This window comes from Schistocerca nitens, chromosome 3 (genome assembly GCF_023898315.1).
Source record: "Schistocerca nitens isolate TAMUIC-IGC-003100 chromosome 3, iqSchNite1.1, whole genome shotgun sequence".
NCBI lineage: Eukaryota > Metazoa > Arthropoda > Insecta > Orthoptera > Acrididae > Schistocerca > Schistocerca nitens.
Window position 1 is genome coordinate 688868551 of NC_064616.1, and position 13976 is coordinate 688882526.

The 13976-nt window shown below is 37.9% G+C and overlaps 1 protein-coding gene across 1 annotated transcript in view; it reads left to right on the plus strand.

The window, feature by feature from the left end:
- LOC126249390 (adhesion G protein-coupled receptor L4) overlaps window positions 1–12691 on the plus strand; it is a 346296-nt gene extending 333605 nt beyond the window's left edge. The window contains exon 15 of the mRNA XM_049951043.1: window positions 12539–12691. Coding sequence (XP_049807000.1) covers window positions 12539–12691 — 153 coding nt within the window. The remainder of the gene's footprint in view (window positions 1–12538) is intronic.
- Window positions 12692–13976: the final 1285 nt, after the last annotated feature.

Consider the following 13976-nt stretch of genomic DNA (forward strand, 5'->3'; position numbering starts at 1 on the left):
GATCTTGTCTATATAAATGACATCCACACATCACATGGTGCAGCATATGACATACTGTTTGCAGATGATACTAGTGTGATAATAAGTGCACCCAAGCACTTGCTCCAAACAACTACTGATTAAATCCTAAAGAATGCCCACTCTTGGTTCAATGAAACAGGTTGACACTAAATGAAAATGAAATATGCAGTTGATGATGATGTGCTCCCTGCCGCGGTTGGATAAGCAGCTGCAGCAGCAAGTCGTATACTCCTAGCTCACTCATTTGTTACATAGTTTAATTCTTAATTTCTTTGCGTGTTTTTGGTACTTGCATCATTTAATTCATAAATTTCTGGCGTATTATAGTATTTGAGAGTTGTAGCATCGCGTTTTAGTACCTGAATAGTGTAAAATCGCGTAGTCTCCTTCCGCTGCCGAGCAGTGTGTCAGCAGTGCGCAAGTAGCAGCATTACTGCATTTACTAGGCAATCTTGTATTTTAATAACCGTTTAAATTTTGTCGATTTGTTTGCGCTCTCTGTAGATTAGTTCAGACATTATTTGCACAACAGTTTTTAGCATGGATAGGGACTGCAACTGCTGTGTTCGGATGCAGGCTGAGTTGGCATCCCTTCGCTCCCAGCTTCAGGCAGTGCTGGCTTCAGTCACACAGCTTGAGGCTGTTGCCAATGGGCATCACTGTGGGGGTCCGGTTGGGGGTTTGTCGGGAATGGCCAGCTCATCCCACGCATCCCCCGATCGGACTACGACTGTGGTTGCCTGGGATACTGCCCGCATTGAGGCTGATCCCTCACCTGAGTGGGAGGTCGTCTCAAGGTGTGACAGGGGGCGAAAGACATTCCGGAGGGCTGAACGGAAGGCCTCTCCAGTTTGTCTGACGAACCGGTTTCAGGCTCTGTCTCAGGCTGATACTGGTCTTCAGCCTGACATGGCTGCTTGTCCTGTTCCAGAGGTTGCCCCTCAGTCTGCAAGATCCGGGCGGTCGCAGAGGGTGGGCTTACTGGTAGTTAGGAGCTCCAACGTCAGGCGCGTAATGGGGCCCCTTAGGGAAATGACAGCAAGAGAGGGGAAGAAAACCAATGTGCACTCCGTGTGCATACCGGGGGGAGTCATTCCAGATGTGGAAAGGGTCCTTCCGGATGCCATGAAGGGTACAGGGTGCACCCATCTGCAGGTGGTCGCTCATGTCGGCACCAATGATGTGTGTCGCTATGGATCGGAGGAAGTCCTCTCTGGCTTCCGGCGGCTATCTGATTTGGTGAAAACTGCCAGTCTCGCTAACGGGATGAAAGCAGAGCTCACCATCTGCAGCATCGTCGACAGGACTGACTGCGGACCTTTGGTACAGAGCCGAGTGGAGGGTCTGAATCAGAGGCTGAGACGGTTCTGCGACCATGTGGGCTGCAGATTCCTCGAATTGCGCCATAGGGTGGTGGGGTTTCGGGTTCCGCTGTATAGATCAGGAGTCCACTACACGCAACAAGGGGCTACACGGGTTTGTGTGGCGTGGGCTGGGCGTTTTTTTAGGTTAGATGGCCTTGGGCAAGTACAGAAAGGGCAACAGCCTCAACAGGTGCGGGGCAAAGTCAGGACATGCGGGGACCAAGCAGCAATCGGTATTGTAATTGTAAACTGTCGAAGCTGTGTTGGTAAAGTACCGGAACTTCAAGCGCTGATAGAAAGCAGCGAAGCTCAAATCGTTGTAGGTACAGAAAGCTGTCTGAAGCCAGAGATAAATTCTGCCGAAATTTTTACAAGGGTACAGATGGTGTTTAGAAAGGATAGATTGCATGCAATCGGTGAAATATCTGGGAGTATGCGTGCGGAACGATTTGAAGTGGAATGATCATATAAAATTAATTGTTGGTAAGGCGGGTACCAGGTTGAGATTCATTGGGAGAGTGCTTAGAAAATGTAGTCCATCAACAAAGGAGGTGGCTTACAAAACACTCGTTCGACCTATACTTGAGTATTGATCATCAGTGTGGGATCCGTACCAGGTATGGTTGACGGAGGAGATAGAGAAGATCCAAAGAATTGCGGTGCGTTTTGTCACAGGGTTATTTTGTAACCGTGATAGTGTTACGGAGATGTTTAATAAACTCAAGTGGCAGACTCTGCAAGAGAGGCGCTCTGCATCGCGGTGTAGCTTGCTCGCCAGGTTTCGAGAGGGTGCGTTTCTGGATGAGGTATCGAATATATTGCTTCCCCCTACTTATACCTCCCGAGGAGATCACGAATGTAAAATTAGAGAGATTAGAGTGCGCACGGAGGCTTTCCGGCAGTCGTTCTTCCCGCGAACCATACGTGACTTGAACAGGAAAGGGAGGTAATGACAGTGGCACGTAAAGTGCCCTCCGCCACACACCGTTGGGTGGCTTGCAGAGTATAAATGTAGATGTAGATGTAGATCATTGCCATTGTCACTGACTTGACCGTTCCCTCACATTTAGTTTACTGCATGACATGTAGAAGTTCCTACATTGTTCTAGACTTTGTACAAAGTTTGCATACCACCTCCAGGTATTCCTTGTTTGTATTTATACTTCTGCTAGATACAGTCATTTGTCTACCTTTAATAACATTACCTTTTAACATATTGCATACGTATTTTGGGTAAATTACAATGTGCAGTTATTCAGCCAAGGCAAGTGCTACTGACATCTGTGTTCTCTTTGCTTCACATGTACATATTTGGAGCACTGTTACAGCAAGCTGTGAAATGTTCACTCTTCTATATTGGGTTCTGTAGCATAACATTTCCCCTCATAAGCATGTTGATATGTCCTACACCATAATCTGGTATTTGCTACATGAAAACTGGATTCATTCTTTATTTCTGGTCCACTTTGCCTGTCTGTTTTTGTGGTCATACCCTGCATAAGGGCTACATGCCATATAGAGTTATGCGTCTTTCAATTTCCGACTGAATTGAATGTTTTTCTGATATATTGTGTATATATTCCAGTACATTTCATTAGACTTGCTTCATAGTTTACATCGAGTGGCCGAGCGGTTCCAGGCGCTTCAGTCTGGAACTGCCCGACTGCTACGGTCGCAGGTTCAAATCCTGCCTCAGGCATGGATGTGTGTGATGTCCTTAGGTTAGTTAGGTTTAAGTAGTTCTAAGATGTAGGGGACTGATGACCACAGATGTTAAGTCCCATAGTGCTCAGAGCCATTTGAACCATTTGAACCATAGTTTACAGTTTGCTACATCACCCAACAACACACATGTCTACCAGAAAACTTTACAGTTCTTTATAATGTTGGTTATAACTTGTTCTATGTGATATTTTGACACTTACTATCCAATGGGAATTCATTATGGTGTATTACATTTGCTTTATAGTTTGTTTTATTAAAAATATTTTTATTAAGTAGGAAACACTTCATGAAACCATGATTGATATATTATTTTGATGTAAAATTAAATTTATATTTTTAATTTGTTTTTATTAGTATGTGATACATAGTGATGCAGGTGGTTATGTAGGACTGACATCCAATAAACGGTTTTATATTTAACTAGTATGTAACAACATATAAATAATTTGCAATCAGATTGTACTCATCAATATATGACTGTGATTGTTTTGCTTCAATTAATTCTTGGGCAGTGACAGCATTACATTCTAGAAACAACATAGAAAATGCTGTGGGGGAGGCTAACCAAAGACTGCATTTTATTGGCAGGACACTTATAAAATGTAACAGATCAACTAAGGAGATTGCCTACATTACACTTGTCCGTCCTCTTATAGAATACCACTGCGTGGTGTGGGATCCTTACTAGATAGGATTGACGGAGTACATCAAAAAAGTTCAAAGAAGGGCAGCAAGTTTTGTATTATCATGAAATAGGGGAGAGAGTGTCACTGAAATGATACAGGATTTGGGTGGACATTATTAAAATGAAGGTGTTTTTCACTGCGGCAGAATCTTCTCACAAAATTCTAATCACCATCATTCTCCTCCAAATGTGAATATAATTTATTGATACTGACCTACACAGGAAGAAACAATCACCACAATAAAACAAGGGAAATCAGAGCTCATACGGAACAATGCAGGTGTTCATTCTTTCCACGTGGTATACAAGGTTGGAATAATAGGGAAATTTGAAGTTTGTTTGATGAACTCTGCCAGGCACTTAAATGTGATTTGCAAAGTATCCATGTAGATGTAGATGTAGATGCAGTTGTTTGTCAATATGTGACACCATAGTTATCTAAGAATGACATGTTATCTTGACTTCTGATCAATATGTCCACTTTAGTATTGTATGATGTATATATATTTTGTTCCCTAGTTTGTATTCATGCAGTGTGCAACTGTTCTCTTGTCATGTTTTTTAGTATGTCACATCTTGCACACTTTGGCTTTTTGATAAATGTTTACTGCATATTACCACTGTATGTATGTGATCTCTTAAATTTTACTCCGCCCCTTTATTATGAAGTTTCCATTGTCATTATTGTTGTCTTCACATGAGGGCCTGAAGATGGTGTAGTAAAATATCAAAACTGGTTGCATAAATAAATTACATACAAAATATAAATGGTTGAAGATGTTTTTAATTTTAATTTTATATTGAACAGCCAGAACTTCAATTGAATCTTTGTAGTTATTACCTTAAGAAGACACACATGGTGCATGAATTCAGCTGTGACCTTTTTGAATGGAGCATACTGAAATTTACTCAGAATGCTTTAGAAAACCACAGAAAATAAAAATCGTGCTGGTTGGACATGGTTTTGTGCCCCTACACATGAGGCTTTATCTTTATCACTGTTCTTCCTACTTCAGTTTTTCCATTATATGCTACACTCTTCTAGATTACACACATTCAAATAATGCACCATTATCAGCAATTATTCAGTGGTAAACAAATTATCCACTATCTCAGTGTATCATATATTTTGAATGCATATACATGTGACATGTCACTCAAACATATTTATTTACATGTTAGTGTTTCTTTCATATGTTAGCTTTCTTCAAATAAATGCAAGTATTCAGTAGTTTGTTTAGGACAGTCACTACCTTAAGTCTCTTTCTGATGTTTGTAATTGTGGAGTGCAATGTGTGAAAAAATGAATGATGACAAAATTCACACATTCCTTATGTTCTCTGGGAGCATACTGTATCCACTGTTATGGTGCTATATGGTTACAAAGATCATGAAGATAAACAGTGATAGCTTTTTACTAACTAAAATTTCCTATGATTTTTATGCAGCATATGTTGAACTGGACTAGCACAAGTAACACAAATTCAGAATAAACTCTTTCATGTTGTAACAATGACAAAACTGTATACTCTTGGCATCATCATTTATCTTATTCTACATATTTATTCAGCCGTAGACGATTTGGTACAACAGCACTGCACATGTGAGATACATTAAAGAAGTAATGTAAACATATTTAGTTCATTCACAAAGTAGGATAAGATTAGGCAAGTACAGGGCATGGAGGTGGTCATGGCTTAATCAAAGGAAACATCCCAGAATTCACCTTAGGAATGTGGGAAACCATAAAAACTGAAGACAGGTTAGTTGGATGGGGAATAAGCCCCACTCCTCCAAAATGTGTGTCCAGTGCATAGACACCTCACACAGTACGTGCTCAGAAAGGGAATCACAAATACATAGTCTGCTGTAGGTTTACATCATGTACCCCAAAGCAGATCAATTATATAACTAAAACATGAAACATAAACCAGCTCTGAAAAATAAAAAACACATTATTTAACACTTCTGAAAACACATGAACACACAAAACCTGCTGACACTATATCCATCACAACTCATCTAGTACTGGATACCTCCCCAGAGGATGTGTATTGCACTGCATCTGAAACAGAGGAAACAGAAAACCAACAGCACAAAAATTTTTTGCAAAGACAAACACAGAATAGATGGTACATTAGTTAACAGAATCAAAACATCTCAAGAATAAATGAGGGCCTGTTATTCGTGTGAACTATTACATTCACTTACTCTGTAGAGAGATATCTTAAGAAAAAATGATTTTTAACTAATGATTTCAACTCTGTTCTAAAAGCTAATTCCTTCTCAAACGTAAGCAGAGTTAGTTTGCAGTAGCTATTGTTGTCAACGTACTTTTCTGTATTTACAAGAAAGGTACAATAAGCAACACAACTTTTTAAATAGGGGCTGGCAATGTGGCATAGCAGAACTATGTTACAAACTTCAAATAACTGTTTTCGCTCATGTAAAAATTTCGTTTATTTTACTATTACTTTTACCCCAGAGAATTATTTAATAAGCTAAATGGGGCTGGAAGCAACCAAAGTAAGTCATTCTAACACCCTCTGAGGAGAAAACCTTACAAATAATTCTTGTACGAAAATATGCTGAACTGAGTCTCTAGAAGACTTTAGTTACTTGGTTTTTCCAGTTTCAGTGTTGCTCAACCTTTGTGCATCATACCATTTCTAACTTATTTCTGCCTAGTACCAGTTTGATACCTTGATTTTAATTCATCTTTCCAAACTGAATAAAATTTGTTTTCTTTGCATTAAGGATCAGCCTGTTGGCATTGAACTATAAATGCAAGGACTTGCGGACTTGATCAGTTGTTGTAGACAGAGATTCCTGAATGTTGCTCATTATTACACTAGTATAATCTGCAAACAACATGAGCTTGACTGAAGTTTCTGAGGTGTGCATGTCATTTATATAAATGAATAACAGAAGAGAGCCTAACACACTACCTGGTGTACTCCTATTTCAAGTTTCTTTGCATCAGATATTTACCTGATTTTATGATTATAATGAGCTGACGTGATTTCCATACCTGTGATCTTTATTCATCTTTATTTGCCATTGACCATTAATATAGTTGAATAGGCTAAGTTTTCACATAATACTGATGTGTTTAGTTATATACAAAATTACAGATGTTAACTGTATACTTTAAATTGCAACTTAGTTTAGTACACTTCCTTACATGTTGAATCACACATATTTCTACTTAATTATGTACACACTTACAAGCATATATACTGAATTACCAACACTAGTAACAAGATGTATATATACAGATTTATAATTATATGTGTATTGAGTTTTGTAAACAGATGTCAGCAGTGATCTGTTGGTCCACCCCTTCACATTTCTCTTATGACTTTTTTTTGTACCTCCAATATATCACTTATATGTATAGAATGCCCCCTTACTAGCAGTCCATAAGAAATATGAGACTGGAACAGTCCAAAATATGTCAATCTGAAATATTTAGGAGTAGCTAAATCTCTCATTTTTCATCTTAGGTATGTTACCCTTGATATTCTTTTGCAAATGTGACTGCTGCATTCTCCCCAGCTCAATTTGGACTCAATATGGAATCCTAAAAGTTTAACTGTTCTAGTTTCTATATCATTAGATAGTCCTAGCAAAAGAAGTTGAGTCTTGTCAGGATTACACAGCAGTTTGTTAGAGGAGAACCATTTTACTGCAGCTTCTAGTGATTCCAGTGATATTTGTTGTAATGCTGATGTGTCCTGGTGAGTTGCAATTATTTTGTGTCATCTGGATAGCAGACCACAGATTGAGGAACGTGATGTTCAAAGTAGTTAATGGCAGTTATGAAAAAGAATGGTCCAAGAACTGATCCCTATGGTACTCCTGTCTCTACCATTTTCATTAGAGAATGTCTGTTCCTCTCTGAAACATATTGTTTTATGTGTTTTAAGTATGAAGCAATTATTTTCAGTGCTGTAGTTTTTACTCCATAAAATTCAAGTTTCTCAAGCAATATTTCATAATGGATACAATTAAAGGCCTTATGTAGGTCACACAAAGCCAGTAAGGCTTTATACCTGTTTTCAAAAGCAGTGATTATACGGTTTACAATGTCAAGCACTGCTGAAGTGGCTTTTTTTCCTCATCTTCACCAAACTGTTTTTTTGAAATCTAATCACATAATTGATTGTGTATAAGACTTTCAAATGCTTTGGAAATTACAGGAACAATCGAGACTGCTCAGTAATTTTGGGGGAGATTTTTGTCTCCTTTTTTAACAGTAGGTATAACTTTTGAAATTTTTAATGATGCAGGGAAAATTCTGAACTGAAGACATTTGTTAAAAATGAAGGCTAAAGGTTCACAGATAAAATGAATAGTTCTTTTGATAAAGTAGTTGGGTAGCCAGTAATTACCCATTGTTTTAGAGCTGGAGAATTTTTTTACTGCTTTTATTACATCAGTGGAACTACTGCAGGATTGCTACTTATTCTTGCCAGCAGATGTATTTTCCCATTTTCCTTTCATAAGATACTTTAATCCCTATAGTGACATATTGTTTTTTTAAATTACTGTTTAATGTCCTTCCTCATTAGCTTATGCAGAAAGGTATTTTCAAATAATAACATTAATTTATTATGGAACAGATTAAATTTTGTGTTAGCATTTGATTCATTGTAAATTTAATTCCACATCATTTCTTGTAAACTATTCTTAAAAACATTTGTCCTGGAGTCATTAATTACTCTAACTGGTTGCCACTCAAGACTATCCATACTATAAGGCATTATCTTATTTATCCTAACTAACTGCTCATCATAATCAGAGAGAACATTCGTTACCATGTAAACTGTTTTCTTCTTGCTTTGAACGTCACCAAAGGAAATTTTATCAATTAGAATCCTATTGTCTCTATCCAACCATGTCAGGAAGTTAATTATTGAGACCAAACTGTGGGACCCAAATATGGTTTCCAGATCATTTTACTCGTCACAATCCTTCCGCAAATCTACATTGAAGTCACTATAGACTATTAACTGCTTGCTGCTGCCTAACAGGTATCATAGCCTGGAATCTAGATTCCTCATAAACAGTAAAAGATTTCCCAGGTTGGTAGCAATGATTCACAAGTACATGCACTCACACACACACATATTTCTGTGTGCTGATCACTACAAAATCTACTTGTGTCAATGTTTTTGACCTTATGTTCTGTCATAATAGATGTAACAACTCCTTTTCCCATATTAGTTCTTCATGAGTAAGGTGCTATAGCATTATCTTCTACACATAACTTATCTAATGGAATAAAATATTGTGGAAACTGGGTGACATAATAATAATAATAATAATGGAGTGTGATGAGGGCCTCCTGTCGGGTAGACCGCTCGCCTGGTGCAAGTATTTCGATTTGACGCCACTTCGGCCACTTGCGCATCGATGGGGATGAAATGATGATGATTAGGACAACACAACACCCAGTCCCTGAGTGGAGAAAACCTCCGACCCAGCCGGGAATCAAACCCGGGCCCTTAGGATTGACAGTCTGTCACGCTGACCACTCAGCTACTGGGGGCGAACAGGGTGACATAACAAGCAATGGACAAAAGGGGAACTGTTCTTTAACTCTTTTGTCTACATTAAAGCTTACAGAATTGATAAATGTGACTTTTTGCCTGAAGTAGGAGGGAAAGTTCAACCAGCTGTAGGTCACAGTAGAGTGTGGCAGACTTCTAGCAAATAAACTAAGTGAAGGTCAGCACTAAAAGAGAGTAGGAAGGAGAGAGTCTCCCTGTTAGGTGTTAGTCATGGGAGGGGTGGGGGAGGAGGGGGGAGGGGGAAAGTGATACGCCAGATGATTCAGGTAAAATCTGGCACATGGTACAGGTGACAAGTATTGTGAAACCGATTGCTAGCCTTAACCAAGTGACAAGTGACAGAGGACACAGGGAAGTTGTGCAAAGATTTTGACAAAGATGATCTGATAATTGTAGTAATTGGTGCAGGGAACAGTATGGCTAAGGACAGTAGTTACAGCATTTTGGGTGACCTGGATGAAATAGAAGTAGCAACTATATATGCAAATGTGAGTTTTGTGGAGATCCTACAGCATGATGTCCATCCCTGGATTAATACTACTGTGACCTGTGTGAACACTGAGTTGAACATGCAACCACTGACTGAAATGAAATATCATATGAGTGCACTGCTAATAGGCACTGCTCATGCATGGCTGTTTACATCTTTGGGCGGGTTTAGTGACATCTCTGAACAGTCAAAGGGACTGTGTCTGTGATACAATATCCACAGTCAATATCTGTCTTCAGGAGTTCTGGGAACCGGGTTGATGCAAAACTTTTTTTGATGTGCGTATTTATTAATGTCAGTGAGAATCTGATTAACATCCATTCCTAAATTTGTGCCTGACTTGCTATTTATTGCAATGTTTATATTATATGCAAACAAAACAAACTTATCATCTTGCAATGTAACAGATGAGAGGTCATTAGTGTACATAAGAAAAAGCAATGGAGCCAAGATGGAACACTGAGTAACACCACATGTAATTAATTCACATTTAGATGAAGACTGATTGTGTACTCCACAGTTGCTGTGCAATGACGCCCTTTGTTTCCTGTTAGTTAGGTGAGACTCAATCCATTTTGCAGCACTACAAGTGACACCATAACATACTAATTTACTTAGAAGAGTTCTGTAATTCGTACAATCAAAGGCTTTTGACAGATCACGGCAATTGCCAGTAGCCTGTAATTAGTTATCTAATGAATTACATTCATTCTCATTGTACAGTCAAAGGCTTTTCATGGGTCACAGAAAATGCCAGTAGCCTCTAATCTGTTATCTAATGAATTAAGTACATTCTCACTGTATATGTAAATAGCCTTTTCTGTATCTGAACCGTTATGGAACCCAAACTGTGACTTGGACAACATGTTATTTACAGTCAGATGCTTAACATGACCTTTGAACACAACATTTTCAAATATGTTTGAGATAGCTGCCAAATGTGAAATTGATTGACTGTTTGATGGTATCTCTTGTCCCCCTTCTTGTAAAGGGGCTTAACTTTTGTATATTTTAGCCAATCTGGAAATGTTTAGCTGATAAGAGATTGATTATACAAATTACTTAAGACAGAACTCAACTCACATGAACACTCTTTGATTAACTTCATTGATATGTTATCATAACCGTTAGAATACTTTGATTTTGAGGATTTTATGATGGCTGCTGCTTCTTTGTGAGAAATGAATAGCATTTTCATTTTACTGATGTTATTTGTAGAGACTGGTCTTAAACATTCCATTGCACTGCTTAGTGAACCTAATACCCCAAGCTGCAAGTAACAGAAACAAAGTAATTGTTTAAACAGGTTTGCAACACTACATGCACTTGTTACCAATGTCTCATTTATTTTTGGCACTATCTGTTCTTTTTCCTTTCTGACCCCATTTGTCTTTGTCTTCACTATATCCCATATAGTTTTTATTTTGTTGTCTGATGCAATTGTCTTTTCTCATAATAAAGCGTCTTTGATTTCTGGATTACCTGCTTTAATATTTTGTAGTATTCTTTGTAATGCATTACAGTGCTTACATCAGAGCTGTTCCTAGATAAAAGATACAGTTTCCTTTTTGTCCCTCATGATACCTTTATTCCTTGTGTAATCCACATTTCATTTTTAGCTTTCTATTTGATTTGAGTTATCTTTAGGGGAAAACAATTTTCAAATGAGGAAGTAACTTTATTAATTAATTCTTTGTTTTTTCGATCTGAGTCAAAATTATTGTAAACATCTGTACAGTTCATGTCTTTGAGCAGTTTCCTAAAATTCTCATATTTTGACTGATTTATTACCCTTCTGTAATCACATTTAATAGTTTTGATATCCTGTCAAATTTCAACATTTAACATAAGATGTTGCATGTCAGATCAGATAGCCCATTTACTTTTGGTTTCATGATATAACTTTTTTCCTTAGATTTGTCTACAAAGGTATTATCAGTAGTAGTCTCAGATCACTTACATATTCCAGTTCACAGTAGGAATTTAATTGAATGATAGCATTACTGATTGCAATAATTGTTCACTGACAGAGCATTTCAATAAATCCACATTAAAATCAGCAGTAACCACTATTTCCTTGTTTTTTATTGTGAGATGGGACAAGAGCGCTTCCAGGTTTTTTTATGAAGAGGTTAAAGCTTCCTAAAGGTGCTCTGTATATACTAACTTTTATAAAGAGCTTATTATGAAATACTGGTACTGCTTCTGTTGCACAAGCCTCTAAGTGCTGCTGTGTTCAAAATTTATTCATATCAATGTTCTTGAAATTAAAACAATCTCTGACAAATGTGACAACTCCTCCTTTGTCCGTATTTTCTCTACAAAAGTAAGAGGTTAACATTAATCCTGTGACATTTAACATATATATGTACCAGTGGTCACACAACGTTCAGAGAGACAGATTATATCAACTGGTTTGGTCAACTTTAATTCTTGAATAAAAATCAGCAACTCAGTAAGCTTAAACCCTGTCCTCAGGTATTCTGATGCAATAAGGGTAACTGATTGTGTACATTGGGTGAATTACAACTGGATGAACCTAATTTTTCTGTCAATATCTGAGCGTTTCCAGTTTCAATCAGGAGCTGTTTGAATGAACTGTGTATGTTTCTTAGATTTAGCACTTTGCACTTTCCTTGATATTAATCATTCATTTTTTCCCTGTCTTCTGTTATAGGGCTTCTCAGTACTAGTATGTTACATTATATCAAGTGAATGTCCACTACATACAAAATTGCTTCATAAACTAAAGTTAGTGAAAACAGCAGATGTGGATTTCAGCTCTGATTCATTAAACAGCCCTCTTCGATGTAAGTATGATCCTTACTGATTAAATTATGGCACTTTGTAGAGTAAGTAAAAAAGGAAGAGCTACTGTGCTTCATTCTTATGCATTAGTACTGCTGAATAAGCAAACAGCAAATTTTGTTTGTTGATTGTGTTTTCTTTAAATGTACATATTGATGAATGTCACTAGAATATACAGTCTCGGATTATAATGTGATTTTGTTTCTTTAAGCTTTAACAGACTTGAAAACTAAGGCACTATTAGCACTACTGATGAAAGAGTATCCCAAAATTGACATTATATACGAGCCTACAATTTAGAAGAAGAGTTATGCATTAATATTTCTGGTATGAATATCTGTTTTAATAGTGTGTGACTTCATACAATATCTGCAGATACATGGACTCTGAATGGCTGTTAGAGCATTGTGGAGTCAGGAGGCCCATTCCTCTCAAGAGCATGTGCTTTGTAAAGTCGAGATCATGTAACAGATAGGACAAAGGCAGAGTCCTCATTTCCATGAAATGTCCATAAAATCATTATAATACTATTCAGGAGTAGTAGGGTTGTGCATTTTCTTCCTGAACGTAAAAGTCCCCATCAGAATGCTGCACATTAACTTACAAGTGTACAGTGTATCATCAGATTTTTGAAAGACAGTAATAAATTTACCAGATAACATATTTTATCCCTTATAAAAATTCACCATATGAAGATACCAATGCTGAAATCCACACTGTTTTTTATGCACTGTGCCCAATAATCATTCATCAATCCTTCTTTCTCCATACCTCCAGCATCCCAACGTTGTGTTACTGTACCCATGCTAAGTTCCATGCTCTATTGCAAAATTAATGAAGTATGTTACTCATAGAAAGTGTTGCTTGTATCATTGCATTCTCTGATGATGTACTGACAAATGTATATCTCTTCGAATAACAACAATGTAGGAAAAGACAGATTCATACTTATCATAAAGAAGATGTCAAGCTGCAGACAGGCACAATTAAAAGACACCCCACATATAGCTTTCAGCCAAAGCCTTAATCAGTAAAAGAGATACACACACACACACACATACACACACACACACACACATCATGTAAACATGACTGCCAACTCTAGCATATTGGGCTGGAGTACAACATCATGTGGGATGCAAGCAGCAATCTGGAAGGGGCGGGGAAGGGAGAGTAGTTACAGGTGGGGAGAGAGATGAACGCTGTCTGGTGGAGTGTGCAGGGACTAGATGGCCAGTAGGCACAGCATCAGGAGGTTGTGGGGCAGGGAGGTGAGGAAAAAGGAACAAAAAAGGAGAGGAATGGGG